This window comes from Physella acuta, unplaced genomic scaffold, assembly GCF_028476545.2.
Source record: "Physella acuta isolate Inbredline_101_S28 unplaced genomic scaffold, ASM2847654v3 ptg000659l, whole genome shotgun sequence".
NCBI classification, from domain to species: Eukaryota; Metazoa; Mollusca; class Gastropoda; family Physidae; genus Physella; species Physella acuta.
Window position 1 is genome coordinate 463534 of NW_026732178.1, and position 22981 is coordinate 486514.

General features: G+C 35.4%; 1 protein-coding gene across 2 annotated transcripts; it reads left to right on the top strand.

The window, feature by feature from the left end:
• Positions 1 to 26: 26 nt before the first annotated feature.
• Positions 27 to 11720, top strand: LOC131948773 (uncharacterized). 2 transcript variants are annotated; one of them, XM_059310455.1, is made up of 6 exons: positions 27 to 93; positions 8431 to 8509; positions 9045 to 9271; positions 10059 to 10293; positions 11036 to 11116; positions 11356 to 11720. In XM_059310455.1, the coding sequence occupies exons 2-6, from the start codon at positions 8470 to 8472 to the stop codon at positions 11415 to 11417; spliced, it is 645 nt and encodes a 214-aa protein (XP_059166438.1). In that variant the 5' UTR covers positions 27 to 93; positions 8431 to 8469; the 3' UTR covers positions 11418 to 11720. The 2 variants fall into 2 exon arrangements, with proteins under 2 accessions (XP_059166438.1, XP_059166437.1); XM_059310454.1 differs by lacking the exon at positions 27 to 93 and adding an exon at positions 6687 to 6801.
• Positions 11721 to 22981: the final 11261 nt, after the last annotated feature.

Sequence of the window (22981 nt, forward strand, 5' to 3'; positions counted from 1 at the left end):
TTGACAGCAGCAATTAAAAACTACTATTCCTACTTTTACCGACAGCGAAACAACGTCGTCTGCTATTGTAGCCCTTATCAAGTAACAAGCAAGGTAAGTTAGGCCGCGAACAGTAGCGTACGCAGGGGGGGAGCAGGGGGAGCGGCCGCTCCCCCTCTGGCCATTTTCAGCAAAGTGGCGCCTTTTTGAAAACTTTTTAAACTCAAAGTTTTAAACAATGATATTTGTTAAAAATATTTTTTTGGTCGGCACATCTATGTAAATCACAAGATTTCTTTTCATGCAGCAATTAAGCATTATTGTACTAGTCTAAAAGTGTCTACGTTTACAACACGTATTAACAACTGCATCAGTTTGCCATTCTAAAAATAACCATTACGATGCATTGCAATGTTTAAAAAACCTATACGTGTAGTATCACTTGGCAAGAGGGGTGTTTAGTTTAAGGCAACTGTATAATGTATTTGCTTACGAATAATTGAATTAGAAATGTTATACATAAAACTTCACACATAATTACTTTATATACACAGTTTGAATCGTGTGATTAATTTTTTAAAAATTACAATACAGAAACAAACACAACTGATGTGGCACCTCTATTTAAATTTACTTATGAGCAAACTGCGTAGTGGTGGGGGAAATTGACAAGGTCAACAACGTCATCACGATGAAGTAGTAGAATTCTTACAGTGTGGGCGATAGTGATTAAGATTACAAATTATATGAAACAGTTACAACCCCCCTCCCCCATGGACCCCTTTGTAAAAAAAATATTTTCATAATACCACTGCTACTTATTTAAGTCTATTTCTGTAATATATATTTGTGTAATATATGTTTGTGTAATATATATGTATGCTTAGAACAGTCATCTAAAAACTGACGCTATGTTCACTCTGAGTTGGTTATCTCCCCCCCCCCCCACACACCTCACCACCACAATTGTGTAGAGCGACATTAATGTCACACCTAGGTATACACTGGGTTGGATAATTGACTTAAAGTGACCGGACAGTGGTGAATGAGGTTCAACCCACCTCCCCCCTCCCCCCCCCCCAACCCACCCCGAACAGATCTGTTAAATACATGTAGAAAAACGATGTACCAAAGTACCATGCAGCCAGAAAATTAGCTTTTTAAACGTAAAACTCTGTGAATATTGTTTTTGCAATTACCAGTAAAAAGGTGTGTGATCAATACAGTGATCTAACCTATACCTATCACTATATTAAAAAAATGATCTTTAAAGAACACAAAGAAGCAGTAGTTAATTTTAAAAAATATAATCTATACTAAAAGCTCGATGAATAGTTAAATGTTGGCTGTTATTTCGAACGTTTTTCTATTATATCGAAAAGCTTGGTTATATACCAACTCTGATTTTAAAAACTTTCATTATGCTGTGATACTTTAGCATTTTATGATAACGATATATTAAATTCTGATTATAGACAAAAACATTTTGTAAACACGAATAGTGTTAAACAATTTCATTATATTCTAAAGTAATTATTTTTTTGTTTTGACATTTATAATTAAATGTATAGATAGATACATATTTATATTAAGAGAGTGATTATTTCCCCTATTTCACTTGTCTTAAATAATTTCCCAGGAATTATTATGTAAGAAATTATTTTTACAAAAATTACAAAACAGATTGTGTTACGTTCATTGTTTTTGTTGTAGCGTGTGTATATTTTGTTTTGCTTAGATTGATACAATTGTTGTTTTGTCGGCCTACATTGTGTGTTTTTTCTTATTTCAATTTCTTTTACATCATAGCGAAGTAATGACATACATCTAGTAATTATATATATATATATATATATATATATATATATATATATATATATATATATATATATATATATATATATATATATATATATATTTATATATATATATATATTATACACGTATATAGAACGTGTTAAAAATTCGGCGCCTTTTTTTGTTCTTTTCGCTCCCCCTACAACGAAAACCTGGATACGCCTCTGGCCGCGAACAAGGTAGATTCTAGACTAGACTACATTTGTCTAATAAAATAACATGGAATATTATCAAATTTCTTTTCTTAAAAACAATAAAAACACCATCAGTTTCAGTGGCGTAGCCAGGATCGTCTCAAGGGGGGGGGGGGGGGGGGGTTCCAATTTTTACCCGGGGACAAACTTTCGATTTGCACCCCCGCCCTCAAACTTTCGATTTGCACCCCCCTCATCCTTGCAATTTATTTTTCCAACCCATTTTGGCGCCCCCTAAGGTCGGCGCCCGGAGACATATGTTTCCCCCCCCCCCCCCCCGCCCCCCCCCCCTCGCTACGCTACTGTTTTATATAGTTATACCTTCCAAGAAAAAAACATAATATATTCAGGGAATCGATTCCCCTGGAGTCACGATGTCTATGTTTCGGAATCGATTATTGAGGGAATAATACTACCAAGGAGTATATTATTATGCTACGAGCCGACCCGCGGCATATCATACGCCGCTATTTAGTTGTTGTTTTTAGCGCAATTTCCATTCTGGAGAATTGCGTTTATTAACCCGTCATTTCTGAATGTATGAATGTATGAATGAATGGATGGATGGATGGATGGATGGATGGATGAATGGATGGATGGATGGATGGATGTGTGTCCGCAGCTTTAAGTCGTATCTCCTCCTCAACGAAGCAATATCGATGACTAGTTCCAAAAGCAATTATGTTAAGCAAGTTACGAGGATGAACATAGGCCATAAAAATTACGGGTTTCTTTCATGGATTTCCCGGAAAAGCCAAAAAACCTCGGAAAAAAGCAGTTTTTGGCCCATATCTCGGCAACCAGACCACTTAGCGACTTGAAACATGTACCAATCAATTCCTGCCATAATTTAGAACAATATTGCCGAAGAAAGTTTTCAAAAATATCCTTTCGTTCGGTCACAATTTTTTTTTTGAATTAATTAAAATTTGGACCGAATTAGTAGGCATTTTATGCAACCACACCACACGCGTCATCACTTTCAATAGCTGCGCCATCACGTTCAATGGCTGCGACGTCACGTTCGGTAGCTGGGCGCGCAATGGTTTTTAGTCATGTTACTCTATTGTAAATAAAACATGTAAAATACTGAAAAAAAAATTAATAAAAAACGTTATAATATCTAACCAATGGTTTTACTAACCCTGCTCTTGATTTACGCTACGACAGAGCTATTTTTAGATAAAACAAGGAAATTGCGCTAAAATTGTCACTAGACTTTTTTTAATTACTTGTTTCTACTTTTCAGTTATTCATAATTTGTGAATTTGACACTACCAACGCTGCCACTGAAAATATCTCTTTAAAACACTATAAGTAGCTCGTTAAGGACGATAACCCCCCCCCCCCCCTCCCCCCACACTCCGTTAAAGTAAACTCCACTTAGCTACCCCCACCCCCTACGTTTAAAATCGTTTCAAACTAAATTATCTGCCTCTAATAGTCGTCACTAAATCCGGATCTGCTTGTAAACATTTAGAGTGAACCACAGCTCACCAGACCATGTAGGGGTGGGGGTAGTAGGGAGCGCGTTTACAGCTTGTTTTCTAGCGTCTCCCAGAAGAGAATTATATATACGAGCCGACCCGCTGCGTATCATACGCCGCTATTTAGTTGTTTTTTTTTTACTTTTCAGTAATTTATAATTTGTGAATTCGACAGTACCAATGCTGCCACTAAAAATATTTGCTTAAAAACACTAAACCCCCCTCCCCCCCCACGTGAAAGCAGCCTCCTCTTAGTTACCTCCTCTAAGTTTAAAATCGTTTCAAACTAAATTATCTGCCCCTAATAGTGTCACCAAACCCGTCTCTGTGATTGTAAAATGTAAACAGCGTGAACACCGCTCACCAGATCATGTGGGGGTGGGGTGGGGGTGGTAGTGATATTGATAGAGAGGAAGAGAGGGGACTGCAAAGGCGCGCTTGCAGCTTGTTTTCTAACTGATCCCAGAAGAGAATTATATATATAGATAGATAGCTATATTGTGCTTTCTACAATACGAAACAAGAAAAAAATAAAAAAATAAATTAATTAATAAAAAAAATAATTTAAAACAAAATAAAATAAATAAACTTAATAAACCTTCCATCTGCGACTTACTTGTTTTATTTTATATGAATATGATCGTAACTAGATGTATAATTTGTATCGTAGAAGTTGGAGACATGCATCATAGTTTAACTACTAAGGGAAACAACAATTAAAATAAAAAAATTATTTAACTTGGGTGAATGTTCTTTTTAGGGAGATTGACATATGTTTTATTTATGTTTAAACCATTTCTCTGTGGCTTAATTTAAGCACTGTTCTTTCTTACTTTATTAATATCATCATCCCAGAGGCGTAGCGAGGGGGGGGGGGGACATATGTCACCGGGCGCCGACCTTAGGGGGGGGGGCGCCAAATTGAAAGTTTGACGGGGGTGCAAATGAAAAGTTCGAGGGGGGGGGGCGCCGGGAAGGGTCGCTACGCCTCTGCATCATCCTCATCTTTTACCCGTTCGTGCCCAAGACACATGGGGCTGATGAAGTAGAGTGAATCTCTTTCAGAGTCCTCGGCATATGAAGATGCCCACCCGCTACTGCTTTCCATAACGTGAGTTAGTTACTCATTGAGTTGGGTGTACTAAAGGACGTTCTACTTTCTTGAACTCGGATTCGAACTCGAGTTGTCGAGTCGGTTAAGCTCATGTTTGCTAAACCGTAAAGTCTCGTGTTCGAACCCTGCTGCCTTGTAGTTTTTTCTTATTTGGAAAAACAGGCTGAAAGAAAGAAGAAATAAGACTACGTCGAAGGAACAACTCCAATTACAAATCTTGCAGCATTCTTATACAGAAATGATTGCAATGTTTATAATTAAAATGTGTGCTAATATGTAAGGGCAGATAATTAGGCCTTCCAGATCTAAAGTACCATAGGGCTAGAATCCGAATATGCTGTCATACATAATGCTATTCTACTTTTGACGAAAATACAAGTGGCCATATCAAGAATGTAAATTTTTTATTACACTTTTGTTTAATTATGTTATAAATAGGGTTGATGTGTGTACTAATGGGAACTGTGTTTGTCTTTGGTCTTGCTACAATTTTGTTTATTTTATGTCTTAGTTCTATAGGTGAGGGAAATTGCGAAACGCGAAAAGCAAATTGGCGAGGCGGTAACTGCGAGAAGAGCGCGAAAACCGTCGGTCACGTGATACTTTTGCCTCGCATTTTACCCGTGATTCTGCAGGTATGTCTCGCATTTTCTTCTCGCAGTTTACCGCCTCGGCATTTCGCTTTTCGCGTCTGTCATTTTCCCAACACCCTAAAGCTATATACTATGGGACAGAGGCAGTGGTGTAGCGAGGTCGGGTGTCGCCAAGAGCGGCACTTAGTGGTGTCACCCCCCCCCCCCAGAGACGTAGCGGCCCTTCCCGTGGACAAACTTTCAATTTTCGACTTGCACCACCCCCCCCCCCCTCAAACTTTCGATTTGCACCCCCCCCCTCACATTTTTCTATATATATTTTGCTATTTTTTGCCTTGGTGTCACCCCCCTAAATGGTGTCACCCGGTGCGGTCCGCACCTCCCGCCCCCCCCCCTCGCTACGCCCCTGGACAGAAGCGTAGCGAGGGAGGGGGGACGGGACATATGTCCCCGGGCGCTGACCTTAGGGGGCGCCGAAATGGGTTGGAAATATAAAAATGAAAGCTTGAAGGGGTTGCAAATCGAAAGTTTGTGGGGGGGGGGGTGCAAATCGAAAGTTTGTCCCCGGGCGCCGGGAAGGGTCGCTAGGAGCGATGAAAGCTGTTAGAAAAAATCGCAGCCTGAATTGTAAAATTTTAAATATAGTTAGTTCACATTTTTATGAAGTTAATTGTTATGAACGCAATAGCGATGTTTGATTGCATCTTTAATAACGTGATGCAATTTATATTATATGTATGTGAAATATACAAATGAAATTTAAAATGTGACATTTAATTCTATCAGCTTTCTAAACCACGCACACACTTTATTAAACCTGGCATCACTACAAGAGACTCGCCAAGGTCTGGGAGACTATGAGTTTCGTCTCTAAATTACGCTCAACAGGAAGATAATATGAAGACTAAGTGATTCATTTGAGGTGAAACATACAATTTTATTAATACGAGCCGACCCGAGGCGTATCATTCGCCACTGTTTAGTGACGGGTGAAGACTTCCTGAAAGACAGTTGTCCAAATGGGGTGGGTGGGTACACACTGTTGCGCATGCCTGGAGAGCCAGGGAGGGGGCGGGAGGAGGGCTAGAGAGTCGGCGTGCGTGCGTTATATCCCGCATGGTTGGGTGGGTGACGTAGAGAATTTTATATATATATAGACTATATATATATATATATATATATATATATATATATATATAGAGAGAGAGAGAGAGAGAGAGAGAGAGAGAGAGAAAGAGAGAGAGAGAGAGAGTGACAGACAGACAGACAGACAGACAGAGAGAGAGAGAGAGATAACTAACACAATGTTTTTTTCTTTGCTCAGCTAAACTTTAACGTTAATCTAAGTGAGCCTAGATCTTAATACAAAATTATATTATTATAATTGTTATTTAAAATGCGCGTCAAATTGTTAGCGGAGATTCCCAAACATTTTAAAACTCTTACTAAATTGTTAACTGAAGTAAAGCTGTGTGGCCTATGAACAACATGAAAGATCAGTCCATTTGTGTTTTTGAACAACAAGAGATATGATTTAACAGCTAGAAATTCTAATAATTTAGACAGATGTTGCAGTGGTAAGTAGGTATTTGGTATACTGTGACAAGTTATTTTGAAAGCTTTTATTTTTATTTTTTGAAATTCATACTTTAAACTTGATATCAAAGTAATACTAATTAATTTAACTTGATCTGGAGTCTAGATCTAGATCTAGATTAGTTTTAGATCTAAAATCAAGTAGAATCTAGAGAATCTAGACTTTGTTTCAAGATCTAGATCTAGATCTAGATTGGGTTAAATAAACATCTCAAATAAAAAGAACATCAGTCTTCAATATAGATTTATAATTTTAACACTGGATTCAATTTTTTCTTTTTTTATATTTTTATTTTTGATGGAGAAGGGCCAGCAATCCCTTGTCATCTCCCCGTTTATTCCCCACGTCATTAAGCTCTAGATCAGTGATTTCCCTTGTTAATTACCCCTTGTTACTTTAACCCACTCAAATATATGAGGTATAACATGACCCTCCCGTCTCATTCGCTATAGTCATTTATAAATAAAGATATACGGACATTGATAGGTTAAGGATAAAGTTGAGTATAAGGATAAGGATACAGAAAAGAATGAGGATAACAATACGGATAGGTCTAGGATAATGATTAGGTGAGGGATAAGGTCAAAGATATAGTAAGGATAAAGACAAAGATAAAGTGAGGATAAAGCATAAGGAAGCGTGTAATGATATGGATAAGGTAAATTATAACGTCAAGGATATTATCAATTATAATTCCAAGGATAAGGTCAAGGACGAAGCCTAGGAAAGGGTAAAGGATACGGTGAAGGATAAGGTCGAAGATAAGAATAAGAATACCAAAAAAGGATAAGATTTGGGATTGGGTTATGGTTAATGCTAGGGATTAAGATATTTTGTTTGTTAAGGATACAAATTCAAGGATAGGATCAAGGATAAGGTCAACTATAGGGTCGATAAGGTGAAGGAGAAGTTCGAGGATAAGTATGCTAATGAGGATAAGGATCGGTCATGGGTTACTGTTAAGGTTTATGCTTGCAATTTGATAATACATGTTTTTGTTAAGGATATAAGTTGTTGTTTAATGTTATGGCTAGGGATATGAATTAGAATCTTGATATGGAGGTAGATACAAATGATGATAGGTATAGGGAAGTATACTTTAAAAGGGCGAGGAGTAGTAATTAGCAGAGTGTATTTTTCACGTAGGTAATTGGTCAGTGTGTCATGATATGGGGTCAAGGGCATTGTCTGTGGTAAATGATCTGGTTATTGTAGTAGATCTCTAATTGGAGTGACGTACATTGTAATACAATGTACAGGCTTATTCATAGTTATTGTATGATTATTTTGAATAACTTTATCTAGACAATATTTTTTTAAATTGTTAAGTTTTTATACCAAAGCTTTAAATTATGTTTAGTATTTATAATGGTATAAGATATAAACGTTAGGTTTTATGCTTAGCAAATTGTAAAAATAGTTCTTATATTTATGGGTCCGACTAATTGACATTGTACGAACGAAATTTTGTAATGTGTCTAGTCTATTTGGTTTAGGTCGCCGATTGGTGTAAAGGTACAATCGACATCTTAACTCTGGCTCTAAAACTGTATTAGCGGAAAATATAATGATACAAGAAGTCCCTTTAAGTAATTATTTTTGGTTGCAGATGGCTAAGCTATAAGGCTCAACAGATCAGCATTAAAATATGAGGCTGATATCCTTAGTTTGTTTGCTTTTTCTTCCTGGTAAGGTGTTGTCTTTGTTGATTTGTTTTAGCTATTTCTTACTGTTAATATTTTGCATTAGTTTACATATTATTTCTTCCAGGTAATCGTTGCGTCTGTTGATTTGTATTTATTTCTTGTTTGGTTGTTGGTCCATGATTAATTCGTTTCGTTTGCTAATTCTTACTGTTAAGATTTTACCTTTGTTAATTTGTATTTACTTCTTGATTGGTTGTTGGCCCATGGTTGATTGGTTTGCTAATTATTACTGATAATATTTTACCTCTGTTGATTTGTCTACTATCTCTTCCTGTTAATTGTCTGTTCATTTGTTTCTTATTCCTTAATATGCTAAACATATGTTTATTAGCGGATTTAAACTTGCCCTCATTCTTTCCACGAAATTTCACTTTTCATCAGTTATAGTGAGGTTATCACAGATTAAATTATTTTTTTTTGTATTACCCAAAACTTTCGCTTATATGAAGGTTGTTGTACAGAATCCTTTACTGATCAAATCTTGTCCATAAACTGTATCTTTACCCTACTTCTACAGTCGTCCTGTGCACAAATGAATCGTTTGTAGCGATTATACTAGGCCTGGAAAGGGACTGTATCAATTATTACTGCCGGTACACGGGGCGACTCTATGGCCATTTTTGGCAGCCTTACAAGATTCTACCCCCGGAAGTGGAGATCAAACCTTGCGTCACTCTGGAGTTTCAGTATTGCATCCTTAAAACTCTTAAAGAGTGTAATGAGGAGGAAGGCATGTGGTTTTTCGTGAGTCGTGACAATGTCTTGTAGTTAGTTTCTTGAACACAGTCTAATTGCTGGTTTTATTTAGAATGAAAAGTCACAGTTAAATTGGGTGTTTTTTGTTTTGTTTTCTAAGGGGGGGGGGGTGAAAATATAAAAAATTTAAATAGAAAATGCATCATTTGAAGAGAATCCTCCACTCCCCCTCCAGAAATTTAAGTCCGCCTTCCCCTCCTGAACGTTTCAAGTGCCCGCACCCCCATAAGCCAAGAGAAAAATGTTAGAAAGAAACATTGGTCTTGGTTCTGCTCCATATATGGTTATCTCAAGAAATCTTTTTTCTGCTATTTTCAAAAATCGTAAACACTAACACCTTAATTTCATATAAAGAAAAAAAAATCTATAATTTGAAAAAAAAATATTTTTGACTCCCTGTCTTCTCCGTATACGAGAAAAGGCAAATAGGTCACAAATTTAACTAACCGGGACATAGCAGTTTTACCTTCAGAAACTAGAATAATTGGTTTTAAAATTTCAGTATAATATCAAATTTAAAATAAAACATACAGTTTAAACGTAGATGTTTCCCTTGTTGAGGGAAAACGCTAATATGTTATCTTTCTGTATATTAGCTATTTTTTTTTCATGTAGATGTTTCAGCTTTTAAATTTCAAAATAGTAGTAGTAGTAATATTATATTTAGCACATGTAACAGAAAATCTGTGTAAAATGTTGCTTATTGTATTTACATTTTGGCGAAGATGCACTATGTTAGTATCAAACGGTTAATTTTACTTCAAACCTCTTTCAGATGTGCCCAATATGGTCGACCTGTCCCAATTATGAATACTGTATCGAACAATCAAAGGCGTCTAGATGCTCATGCAAGAAAGGTTCACCATACACTTTTGCCGTGAATCTGTTTGTTAACGACAAGCTGCGTAATAACTTTTTCCGGTTGGTTTTTTTAAGCAAAACGAAAGGTTACAAACAACCTTGCCAAATAGTGGCATCAAGCAACATCTTTGACATCCGGACTCGCCCAGGTAAGTCACATTACCTTCTAATAAACTATTAGTGTAGATATTAAGCCAGTTCCAGCAATGGTGCTAGAGTTTATTCCAGGCATCTCTTTGGATGGGGGGGGGGGGGGGGATAAAAGTCTACCGCCGAAAGAAATAGAATTTGTACAGAAAATGTATACCTTTACCAGTATCTTCCACTCGGAAATTTTAGTCCGGTTGTTGACTTAACATGTTTGTAAAAAATCTAATTGCAAGAAGCTATAATGTAATATATTTGGAAAAAAAACTATTGAACTAAAAGAATTTGAAAAATATATATTTACATTTGTACATAGATCTGTATAAAAGAAAGTAATCATTTCTCGTAATTTTTGCTTTTCTAAATAAAGTTCACTATTACTTTATGACAGTGAATTTATATGTATTTAATGTTATATTTTTTTAAACAGAGAGTACAAAACAGGTTGTGTTGTGTGTTGTATTTCTTGTGTTAGTGTTGCCTTTTGTTTAGGCTGATGATTCGTTTTATATTGTTTCTTTTTTGTTTTATTTTTTGTATTCAGAAAGTATTATTTACAATTGGTATATGTATATATATATATATATATATATATATATATATATATATATATATATATATAGGTATATATATATATATATATATATATATATATATATATACCTATATATATATATATATATATATATATATATATATATATATATATATATATATATATATATATATATATAATTTTCAAAGCTGACTGGAATCCTATTTATCTCAATGGAAAGAAAGAAGTGATCTTTTGGTCAACGAGTGGTAACCCTCCCCTTCGTGCAGGTATTTGCTATTGGCCTGTAAAAACTTTAATTATGAGAAATATTCAAATTGAACTTGAGCAACCTAAAAGTCACTTCTGGTTGCACACATGCTCTGTCCATATATGTATAATGTTTGTTTTTATATCCAATTTCAAGTTATGCAATTAAACTGTAACTATTGCTTATACATGATGTCATACCTAAAAGATAATCTACAACTTTTTTATTGAAACTTTTGTTTGTTTATGTCTTAAACAGGGTCGATGTGTGTACTCTTGGGAACTGTGTTTGTCATTGGTCTAGCTACACTTTTGTTTTAGTCAAGCTTTAAAGATCAATGAAAGCTGTGAGAATAATTCGGCAGCCGGAATTGCACCTTTTAAAAAATAGTTTGTTCAATATTTATTTACAGCTAATTGTTATAAATGCATTCACGATGTTTGTTATTACTTTTCAAATTCTTTAAAAAAAATTATTCACTGCTGCATATCACAAATCTCCACTAAATTTGTACTTAAATCACATAATTTGAATTTTTAAACTGTTGACTATTATATTTTGCAAATTTACCAAACCACAAATTCTCCGGATAACTAATGTTATCAATAAATAATGATACCGCCGAATGCAACAATTGTTTTCATTGAAATTAATAGTTATAAAACATTTAATAATTTTGTTTTGAATGGGAATGTTTTTTATAAAAACATTAATTTGAATCATTGTGCTTAACTATTAATGATTAGTTTTAAGTTCTTTTTTTATTAACTTTGACTATTTTTATACTGTTTAAATTGAATTTATGTATTTTTAAAAAAAATAACAAATATTCCATATACTGATCTAAGTTTTGTAAAATAGATAACCTTTCAAATTTGCATTCAGCTTTCAATCCACTCTTATACACACAGAGTTAAATATATATATATATATATATATATATATATATATACGAAACGAGACGGAAAGAGAAACATATAGCAAATAAAACCACATCAAATAATACTTTATATTTTATACCTTTAATGTTTACTAATCTTTCTTTAGCGAAAGTAGGCCTTTACCAAGAAAGGTTATTTGTTTTAACAAATAAAACAAAATTTAGTACTCACCTATACGGTAAGATTAGTTCTTCTAATTACTGATTATCGCAATAATTAACTATGATGTCAAAACGTATTATTTGAAAGGGAGAAGCATTGAAAGAAAATCTTAATAAATACATTTGTTGCTTTAAGTATCGTTTCTTAAAATGAAATTTTCAATGCATTTTACTAAAAATTAACTAAATTGTGTGCAGTTATACAATATATCAAATACATATCAAAATGTAAAGGTAGGTTGCAAAACACATTTCTTATTAAAACGTGTATGAAAAGTATTTTTCATATCATCAAGTTAAATAAAGAATAAGACAAAAACTAATAAATAAAGTTCATTAAAGAGATTATGCACCTTGGCCTTTATGTATCCGATTTTATAAAAAAGAATTTAAAATAATTTCGGTATATTATGCGAGAATGTGAAATTTACAAAAAAAAAAAAAAAAAAAAAAAAAAAGAAGTGTGTGATTTAATCGTATGAGGTTTGTTAACCAAGCACAAATTTTGTTTTCGAAGATCAAAACAATTTCAATATAAAATGTACAAAATATGTTAAAAATTGAAATTAAAAATTCCTAAATTTGCAGCTGTGCAAACCAAAAAATAATCGCTAAGCAATTCCGTTTAGGATATAAAAGTGTTTAGGTAGACTTTATCACAATTTTACCATTAACTGATTGGGGGGGGGGTTTCTTAGTTTTATTGGTGTTAATATATTGGTAAGGAATTATGAGTTGTTCTCTCACTTCATATTCAAATACGTTTCCATTTAGAATTTATTAAGTAGAAATACTAGCTAAAATAGTGCAAATTTACTGTTTTCGTCATACTTTACAGCTTTACTATTGTCATCATAAAATTTAAATATAAATGTATTAATTTAAATATGTAATCCAAAAATGTGCATATGAACACTTTGAAGACTGAAAATGTGTAACTTTTTCCCCAGCATTTTCCTGATGAAATATTGTACTTCAGTTTGTGTAGCTTTCGTCTTCAAAGGTGTGTGTCCATCTCTACCCATGCCACATGTGTCTCACCAGCACTAGAAGAACCGTCGGATTGATCAGTAATTTTAAGATGTAAACACTTTGCTCGACAACTGGTGAAGATACACAATAATTAGTTCAGTAGCATCAATAGTTTTCAACACAAGTGGTATGTTTTAGTTGTGGTTTTTTTAAAATATATTTTGTGTGAGTCAGGTAATGTAAATAAATAACATATTCGCTTATGTAGTTTACACAAAATTATCGAATTATATGACTTGAAAAAAGTAAGACTCTCGAAAGACTTGAAATATTTTAAGAAATATTGGCAATATTATTAAAAAAGGCCAACTAATCGTAGCGCAACATTATAAGGCTGTTATTATTTCTTATTTTCTTTTCAAGCTCTCTTTATATATAACTAGCGTACCCGTCCTCACGCGTTGCCGCGGGAATAGAAGAAAGTCCGACGAAATATATAAGAAGGGTTTCCTCAATGTGTTACCAATCCTTTATTCTTAGACGCGTGACACGGGTTTACCTACACTATCGCATAAATACCTTTAGGGTACATTAATCACTAACCGAAATAATAAGGTAGAACACACTTCGGTGACCGCACATGTATCAGGGAGGTAGAGGGGCGCTCTCAGGAGCACCCCCCCCCCCGATTACATTACCGCATAGGCGCCGCGTACTGCCCCTGGCTCCTTAAAACTAACAGGCGCCATCATGCCAAATAGCATCCTGTTAACAATGATGCAGATTGCGTCATTCGCTAAAGTGACACAAATGAACAGGATTTTTTTCTTTAACACGTAAAATAATTATTTGACGTGTTTTAAACATCAGTGTGACTGATGCAATATGTTAGCGTTACTAATGGTCTATCATTAGATACTCGATCTCAATTTCTGATTGGATTGTCAAAAAAAATAGATTCTAATTGCATCATTCGCAAAGAGACAAAACTGTCTTGATTTTTTACTGACAAAAAGAAACATCCCAGTTAATAGTCTAACCATGGTTAATTTTGTGATTATTAAAATAAAATGTATTACATGGCCCTCAGCGCCCCATGTGAGCCTCTGGGGTCCAAAACTGATTTTTTTGTTTATAGACAAATTGCACACTACCAGTGCGCCAGCTGACACGCCTGATTCAATTTAGTAAGCTTTTGTAACGCCCCATCCTATCCATTGTCTATCACACTGTTTAGACCTAACGTAGACACCATATCGCTCACGGGAAAGACCAGGGCGCCAAATCGAATCCTGTCGGGGGGCCTCCTTTTATTTTTATATACCGTATATATAGAGAAAACAAGTCGCGACCTACCGGGGCTCCACCCCTGGAATTTTGAAATGTTTTTTTTTGGGCAGAAACATCCCCAGGGATATTTTTAACAACTTCCCAAAGTTTGATGGCGATCGGATGAATGGTGTCAAACCCAAATCGACTTTTACTTTTATTTACTGTATATAGAGAAAAATCGCACCCTCCCGTTGCGCCGCCCTTGCAAAATAAAAAAAAAACTTACAGAACCCTTCCTCAGAGTGTTCTAATCAACTCTCCAAAGTCTCATGGCTATCAGAAGAACAATATTAAACCGAAATCGACTTTTATTTTTATATACCGTTTATTGAGAAAAAAAACAAATTGCGCTCTGCTGGGGCGCCAACCTTGCGAATTTGAAATATTTTTTTCGCTGAAACCTCCACAGAAATTTTCTCAACAACTTCCCAAATTTTCATGGTGTATGTGATGAGAGGTGTAGTAATGCATAAAAGACAAACACACACACACACACACACATACATTGATTTTTATATATAGAGAGATAGATAAGATTGCTGTACAGTATATTGATCCTTAATAAATTAGAGGATTAGAAATACATCAAGAAGATTGGCTGCGCAGTTATAAATCAGAAAAAAATCCAAATCTAATCGTAAAACAAAGTCCCCAACTGAAATGTGTATTCATAAACATATAAATCAATTGTATGATTTAGCAAGTAGAGATACTTTGATTCTACTAAACACAGAATATTCTTTGATTCTGCCAAATACATAAGAATTACATCTACATACTAGAAACTATGTCCTGCACTACATCCTAATTTATTAAATCATAATGAACTACTATTTAAATGACTAAAAATGAAAACGACCCACGCTTTACCTTTTGTTATTAAAATAGTAGTGTATTAGAATGTTTTTAAAAAATATTTTCTGATTTTTTGAGTGCATTATTATAAAAAAGCTTGTAATTTTTATGCATTTTTAGTAAAGTTTTTTTTTTATTAATTAATACGAATTTTCAATTTATAGAAGCTTATAAGCTTTTATGCATCTAAATCTAAATATAAATCTGCAAATTTAAAACCTACCAACACAGCAAGTAAATAACCAAACAGATAGCGATAAGCGAGAAGAATGCAATCAAAACTGTGCCTTTTGTACCTGGAAGATAAGTCATACTTTAATGCATATATATATATATATATATATATATATATATATATATATATATATATATATATATATATATATATATATATATATATATATATGGGTCTACGACAAATTCCCGAATGCCGTTTTTCCGAATGCGGCAGTTGCCCGAATGGACATATGCCCGAATGCGACAAATGCCCGAATGGACACTTGCCCGAATGCGACAAATGCCCGAATGGACGCTTGCCCGAATGCGAAAAACGGCATGAAAAAATAAGTAACTATTTATTACTACTTACTTATTACGGTTTTAAAGAAAATAGTGGAAGAATTTTTTACCTACCTATAACGCATGTTGTCACTGTTGGTGTTTCAGTAGAGTTAATTGAAGTTGAGACTGTATTGTTGGCATGTGCTGTTGTTGGAGTTATGGGTACAATGGGTGAAATGGTAGAGGTTGTGGATTGTGTTGTTGTTGGAGTTATGGGTACAATGGGTGAAATAGTAGAGGTTGTGGATTGAATTGTAGTTGGAGTTATGGGTACGATAAGTGAAATGGTAGAGGTTGTTGATTGTGTTGTTGGAGTTTTGGGTACAATGGATGCAATGGTAGAGGTTGTGGAATGTGATGTTGTTGTTGTTATTGGAGTTATGAGAACATTGGATACAATGGATGAAATGGTATAGATTGTGGATTGTGCTGTTGTTGTTGTTGGAGTTGGAGTTATGGGTAAAATGGATGAAATAGTTGAGGTTGTGGATTGAATTGTTGTTGGAGTTATGGAGGAAATGATAGAGGTTGTGGAATGTAATGTTGTTGTTGTTGTTGGAGTTATGAGAACATTGGATAAAATGGTAGAGGTTGTGGAATGTAATGTTGTTGTTGTTGTTGGAGTTATGAGAACATTGGATGAAATGGTAGAGGTTGTGGATTGTGTTGTTGTTGGAGTTATGGGTACAATGGGTGAAATAGTACAGGTTGTGGATTGAATTGTTGTTGGAGTTTTTGGAGTTATGGTTACAGTGGAGGAAATGATAGAGGTTGTGGAATGTAATATTGTTGTTGTTGTTGTTGGAGTTATGAGAACATTGGATACAATGGATGAAATGGTATAGATTGTGGATTGCGCTGTTGTTGGAGTTGTGGGTACAAAGGATGAAATGGTAGAGGTTGTGGAATGTGATGGTGTTGTTGTTGTTGTTGTTGGAGTTATGGTTACAGTGGATGAAATGATAGAGGTTGTGGAATGTAATATTGTTGTTGTTGTTGGAGTTTTGAGAACATTGGATGAAATGGTAGAGGTTGTGGAATGTAATGTTGTTGTTGGAGTTATGGATACAGTGAATGAAATGGTGGAGGTTGTAGATTGTGTTGTTGTTGGAGTTATGGGTACAGTGGATGAAATGGTGGAGGTTGTAGATTGTGTTGTTGTTGGAGTTATGGGTACAAAGGATGAAATGGTAGAGGTTTTGGATTGTGTTGTTGGAGTTATGGGTACAATGGATGGTATTATGTAATCCGTCGGAGTTGGCGCTGTGTGTGATGAAATGTTTGTTTGAGGATTCCTGGTTTCTGCTGATCTTGTGGCCAAGTCAGTTGCTGAAGATGAATTTTTGGTAATTTGAACTGGCACGTCCTCTGTGAAAGCTCCAACACTCACTACATAATAGTGTACTATCACTTTGAAATTAAATGTTCCGGCAGGAATCAAATCAAACTTTTTTGTTGCCATAATTTCACCAATATTGCTCACGGCGATGCAGTCTGCAAAGTTTTTTTTACTGCTTATAATTCATTAGTTAAAACAAGTTGCACACATGACATTTTTTTATGCTTCTTAATATATAATATTAAATTTAATTATAAAATATTTAGTAACAAGTTTAATTACAAAATAAATGTATTTTATTTGTTATTATATTATATAATTAAAGTTTCATTACGAACCATCACTGGTCGGTCCAATGACCTCTGTTTTAGCTATTTTAACAGTAAGCTCGGGATAATGACAGAAAATACGTGCTAAAGTGTTCTTCTTCACGTCACTGTAGACCACTTTGCATACTGGCTCTTGTGATTCTTTAAATATGACCATGGCTGACTGTGTAACCCTCCAGTTGTCACTCACCTATTAATTACATGTTACATCTCAGAAAATATGTTCGATTTCAAAGTTGTGTAAAAAAAAAATCTTTAAAATATTCAGACCTATTATGTGACTTATTTCATGACTTGAGGATGTATGGTTTGATTTAACAAAGTATGAGATAACACGTTTAATGAAAGAAACAGCACGTGTAAGTGTAGGGTAAGTACACATGTGTTGATAATAAAAACACAGCACTTACCGTAATGTTAAATCTAACGACTTTTGCATCGTCAAATTTGAGTTGACTTGCATGAAAATGTCCGTACGTTTCAGGACCAGAATCAGGAAAGAAGTTTAATTGATCAGATGGTTCGTCCGTTGTTACTGCGGGTATTTTCAAAAGTAAAACAGTTTAATTTATGTCTGGAAATATCAATCTCAAACAAAGAAATTTTGGCTATGAAGGCAAAATCAGAGTTAAATTTCAAAGTGCTCTCTTTTGTTCCCGCGATACATCAAGATTTAAAAAAAGATATTTACAAATCCAAAAACTACATTTTTTATGTTCATTTATTCATTATTCAATTACGTTAACAATAGTAGGCACTGAGGCCTTTTTTCACATTGGCCGTTTTAAAATAAACAAATAAAAACCACGATTTAATAACAGCATTTAAAAAAGCAACAGCATAGTAACGACATAGCAGTAACATAGCAATAAAAATTTGGAATAAAGAAATAATATTAGATAGTTAAAATACAAGATGAGATAAAATAGGAATATAATAGATGAAAGAGAAATGTTTCAATGAGTCAGTTAGAGAGGTCATTAAATAATTGTTGTTTAAGTTTAGTTTTGAATATATTTTCAGATCTAGATAGTTTTATTTTATTAGGAAGATTGTTCCACAAATGTTTAAAATCATTTGATGGTTTTTACTAAACATGACTATAGGGTCGGTTTGTGTTGATTCCCTTCCCATATTGTACCCTAGGTACGTGCTTACATGTCGTAATCAAGACATAGCTTCAAGATGATTTTTATTGTATCTATTTAATTTTTTTAACTTTATAATTATTTTAGCAGAACTGAATCTCAAGTAAAAAAGTGATTTAAACTGTAGGCCCCTATACATTTTCTTAACTTCAGGAATGTTCAACCGACGATGGAGCATTTGCTTGCTAACGTAGGCGTTAAGCTCTCAGTTCGCGTCCATTGGTTCTAAACGCTCTAATGGTATCTGACTACAGGCCATAAAACAATGGTCAGGATCTACAGTAAAACATTTCTTTACCGGCAATATCTCAAACGTGACATTTTTTTCTCACCCCTCCCTTTCTTATATTTGCTATGGTGCCTTACTATTACTTTAACACTTACCGCGGGTGACTCTAACTTGCAGTGGAGATGATATGTTGTAGTGGATTATCTGTATGCGGGCATCTCGGATTTCTTCTGTTGTTGCTGAGACCAACGTCCTAAGATCCACGCAGTTGTGGACATCGAAAATATACACCATCCTGCTGAAGCGAGGTAAACTTGTCTGATTTGTTGCCATGGCACCGGCCTGAAATGATAGAAACACAGGCTGTGATTTTTTTTAAATGGACAGTATCTAATCATATTTTTGATATTAGCAAAACAGTTTCTATCGAAAAATTAAAAACTCCTTGTCATGTAGTTTTAGAGCCTTGTTTTTAAAACGGAGTTATTCTAATGTAAACAAAGAGGAGCCACGTTTCTTGGATCTTGGCGGCTGGTGCGCTGGTTTGTCCCCACTACCGCCCAGATTCCCTAGTGAGTGATGTTTTAAAATCTCTGAGTGTACGTTAATCACCCTATATAATATTGAAGTACAACACACCTCGGCGACTGCCCTTGTGTCAGAGGCGTCCCGAGGCGTTATCTAAACCACAGGTTACACTACCAATACGGGCACCTGGTGCGAACCCTGGTTTGGTTTAGTCATCGAATGTAGTAGAATACCATGCTTCTAGTGTAGGGTACTCTTTAAAACAAATGTAGTCACCATAGTGCCCATAGTGATGCAGGGGTTTATCCGCGTTACTTGATTGTCATTTCGGCGGAGGCCGTCTCTGTTGCAGTTTGACAGTTGAATTAACTAAAACCTATTAACCCTTTGCATGATGCCCAATTAACAGATCCCCTGTACTAAGGTAGCTGTTGGGATACTCGGAGATCCCAAATGTATATAACTGCCGGAGCGCCGGCGGACGAGGCTACGATTATAATAGCCCATTTTCTCCCAAGTGTGTGGTACACTTTAAAACGAACGTGAGTGTGATAGTGCTCACGTGGAAGTACGGGGTGCACCGGGCCGCCCTACCGGCGGGCGCCGACGAATACGCTTGGACCATTTTGGCCGATTAATCAAGTAGTACCCATGTTCCTTGCCCCTGACGCCCAATCAACAGATCCATGATACTAAGATAGCCACTGGGGAACTCTTGCATCCAATTGCACGCACATTGCCTGGACGATTATTCTTCGATTTCTTTTTTTTCGCAGAATCCTTCGTTGGGGTATTTTCAACTTCAAAAAATTTCATAGGTTAGCCGGACGTTTTCGCAAAAGACATTTGCCCGAATGCGACAGTTGTTACAAATGCAAGATAGCACACTAGCCCGAAACTTACTTTCCTTTTATTTTAAAAGATTAGAAAATAATAATATCCGATTACGTTGTATTTTATTTCCGGGTTTAGGTTCTCATCTAAGTGAACAAAACAAAGTTGTATATAAATAATTTGACGTATAGACAAGTTCTAAATAAAGCTAGTCAGGTCCTTATCAAAATTAGGCGTATTCAAGTCTGGTACCCATGAGAGATATGTGGACTATAGCCAGGTACCCATGAGAGATGTGTGGACTATAGCCAGGTACCCATGAGAGATGTGTGGACTATAGCCAGATACCCATGAGAGATGTGTGGACTATAGCCAGGTACCCATTAGAGATGTGTTGACTATAGCCAGGTACCCATGAGAAAAGTGTGGACTATAGCCAGGTACCCATGAGAGATGTGTGGACTATAGCCAGGTATATATATATATATATATATATATATATATATATATATATATATATATATATATATATATATATATATATATATATATATAATATAAACATACTTTGTTTCTTGGGGGGGGGGGGGGATGACACCACGAAGTTCCGCACCAGGTGATACCCGCCTTAGCGACGCCACTGAGCCTGAACTTGGCACTATTGTGTTTTGGTGAGGTTCTGCGGTTTATATAGTTATACCTTCCAAGAAAAAAACATAATATATTCGGGGAATCGATTCCCCTCGAGTCACGATGTCTATGTTTCGGAAGCGATTATTGAGGGAGTAATATTACCAAGGAATATAATTATGCTATAGCTATATTGCTCTCTACAATACGAAACAAGAAAAAAGTAGCAAATAAATAAGTTAATAAAAAAATAATTTAAAAAAAAAATAAAGTTAATAAACCTTCCATCTGCGCCTAACTTGTTTTATTTTATATGAATATGGTCGTAACTAGTATAATTTGTATCGTAGAAGTTGGAGACACGCATCGTAGTTTAACTACTAAGGGAAACAACAATTAAAATGACAAAATTTATTTAACTTGGGTGAATGTTCTTTATAGGGAGAATGACACATGTTTTTATTTATGTTTAAACCATTTTTTTGTGGCTTAATTTAAGCACTGTTCTTTCTTACTTTATTAATATCATCATCCTCATCTTTTACCCGTTCGTGCCCAAGACACATGGGGCAGATGAAGTAGAGTGAATCTCTTTCAGAGTCCTCGGCATATGAAGATGCACACCCTCTTCTACTTTCCTCAACGTGAGTTAGTTACTCTTCGAGTTGGGTGTACTAAAGGACGTTCTACTTTCTTGAACTCGGATTCGAACTCGAGTTTTCGAGTCGGTTAAGCTCATGTTTGCTAAGCCGTAAAGTCTCGTGTTCGAACCCTGCTGCCTTGTAGTTTGTTCTTATTTGGAAAACAGGCTGAAAGAAAGAAGAAATAAGACTACGTCGAAGGAACAACTCCAATTACAAATCATTCTTATACAGAAATGATTGCAATGTTTATAATTAAAATGTTTGCTAATATGTAAGGGTAGATAATCAGGCCTTGCAGTACCATAGGGCTAGAATCCGAATCTGCTGTCATACATAATGCTATTCTACTTTTGACGAAAATACAAGTGGCCTCATCAAGAATGTAATTTTTTTATTACACTTTTGTTTATTTGTTATAAATAGGGTTGATGTGTGTACTAATGGGAAATGTGTTTGTCTTTGGTCTTGCTACAATTTTGTTTATTTTATGTCTTAATTCTATAGGTGTGGGAAATTGCGAGACGCGAACAGCAAAATGGCGAGGCGGTAAACTGCGAAAAGAGCCCGAAACCCGTCGATCACGTGATATTTTTTCCCTTGCATTTTACCCGTGACTCTGCAGGTGTCTCGCATTTTCTTCGGCATTTCGCTTTTCGCGTCTGTCATTTTCCCAACACCCTAAAGCTATATACTATTGGACAGAGGCGTAGCGAGAGAGGGGTGGGGGGGGGGGGTGGAGGAACGGGACATATGTTCCCGGGCGCCGACGTAAGGGGGTGCCAAAATGGGTTGGAAAAATAAAAATGAAAGCTTGAAGGGGTTGCAAATCGATAGTTTGAGGGGGGGGGGGGAATGCAAATCGAAAGTTTGTCCCCGGGTGCCGGGAAGGGTCGCTACGCCTCTGCTATGGGACCTGTGTTTGTCATTGGTCTAACTACACTTTTGTTTTAGTCAAGTTTTAAGGAGCGATGAAAGCTGTTAGAAAAATTCGCAGCCTGAATTGTAAAATTTTAAATATAGTTAGTTCACATTTTTATGAAGTTAATTGTTATGAACGCAATAGCGATGTTTGATTGCAACTTTAATAACGTGATGCAATTTATATTATATGTATGTGAAATATACAAATGAAATTTAAAATGTGACATTTAATTCTATCAGCTTTCTAAACCACGCACACACTGTATTAAACCTGGCATTAATACAAGAGACTCGCCAAGGTCTGGGAGACTATGAGTTTCGTCTCTAAATTACGCTCAACAGGAAGATATGAAGACTAAGTGATTTATTTGAGGTGAAACATACAATTTTATTTATACGAGCCGACCCGAGGCGTATCATTCGCCACTGTTTAGTGACGGATGAAGACTTCCTGAAAGAC

What these genes read in the sequence shown, in the direction of transcription:
- LOC131948773 (XM_059310455.1), top strand. Translation starts at nt 8,470, where the DNA reads ATGAGGCTGATATCCTTAGTTTGTTTGCTTTTTCTTCCTG. An exon ending in TTGTTTGCTTTTTCTTCCTG is followed by an intron (nt 8,510 to 9,044) that starts GTAAGGTGTTGT and finishes CTACTTCTACAG; the next exon opens with TCGTCCTGTGCACAAATGAA. An exon ending in TGACATCCGGACTCGCCCAG is followed by an intron (nt 10,294 to 11,035) that starts GTAAGTCACATT and finishes TAATTTTCAAAG; the next exon opens with CTGACTGGAATCCTATTTAT.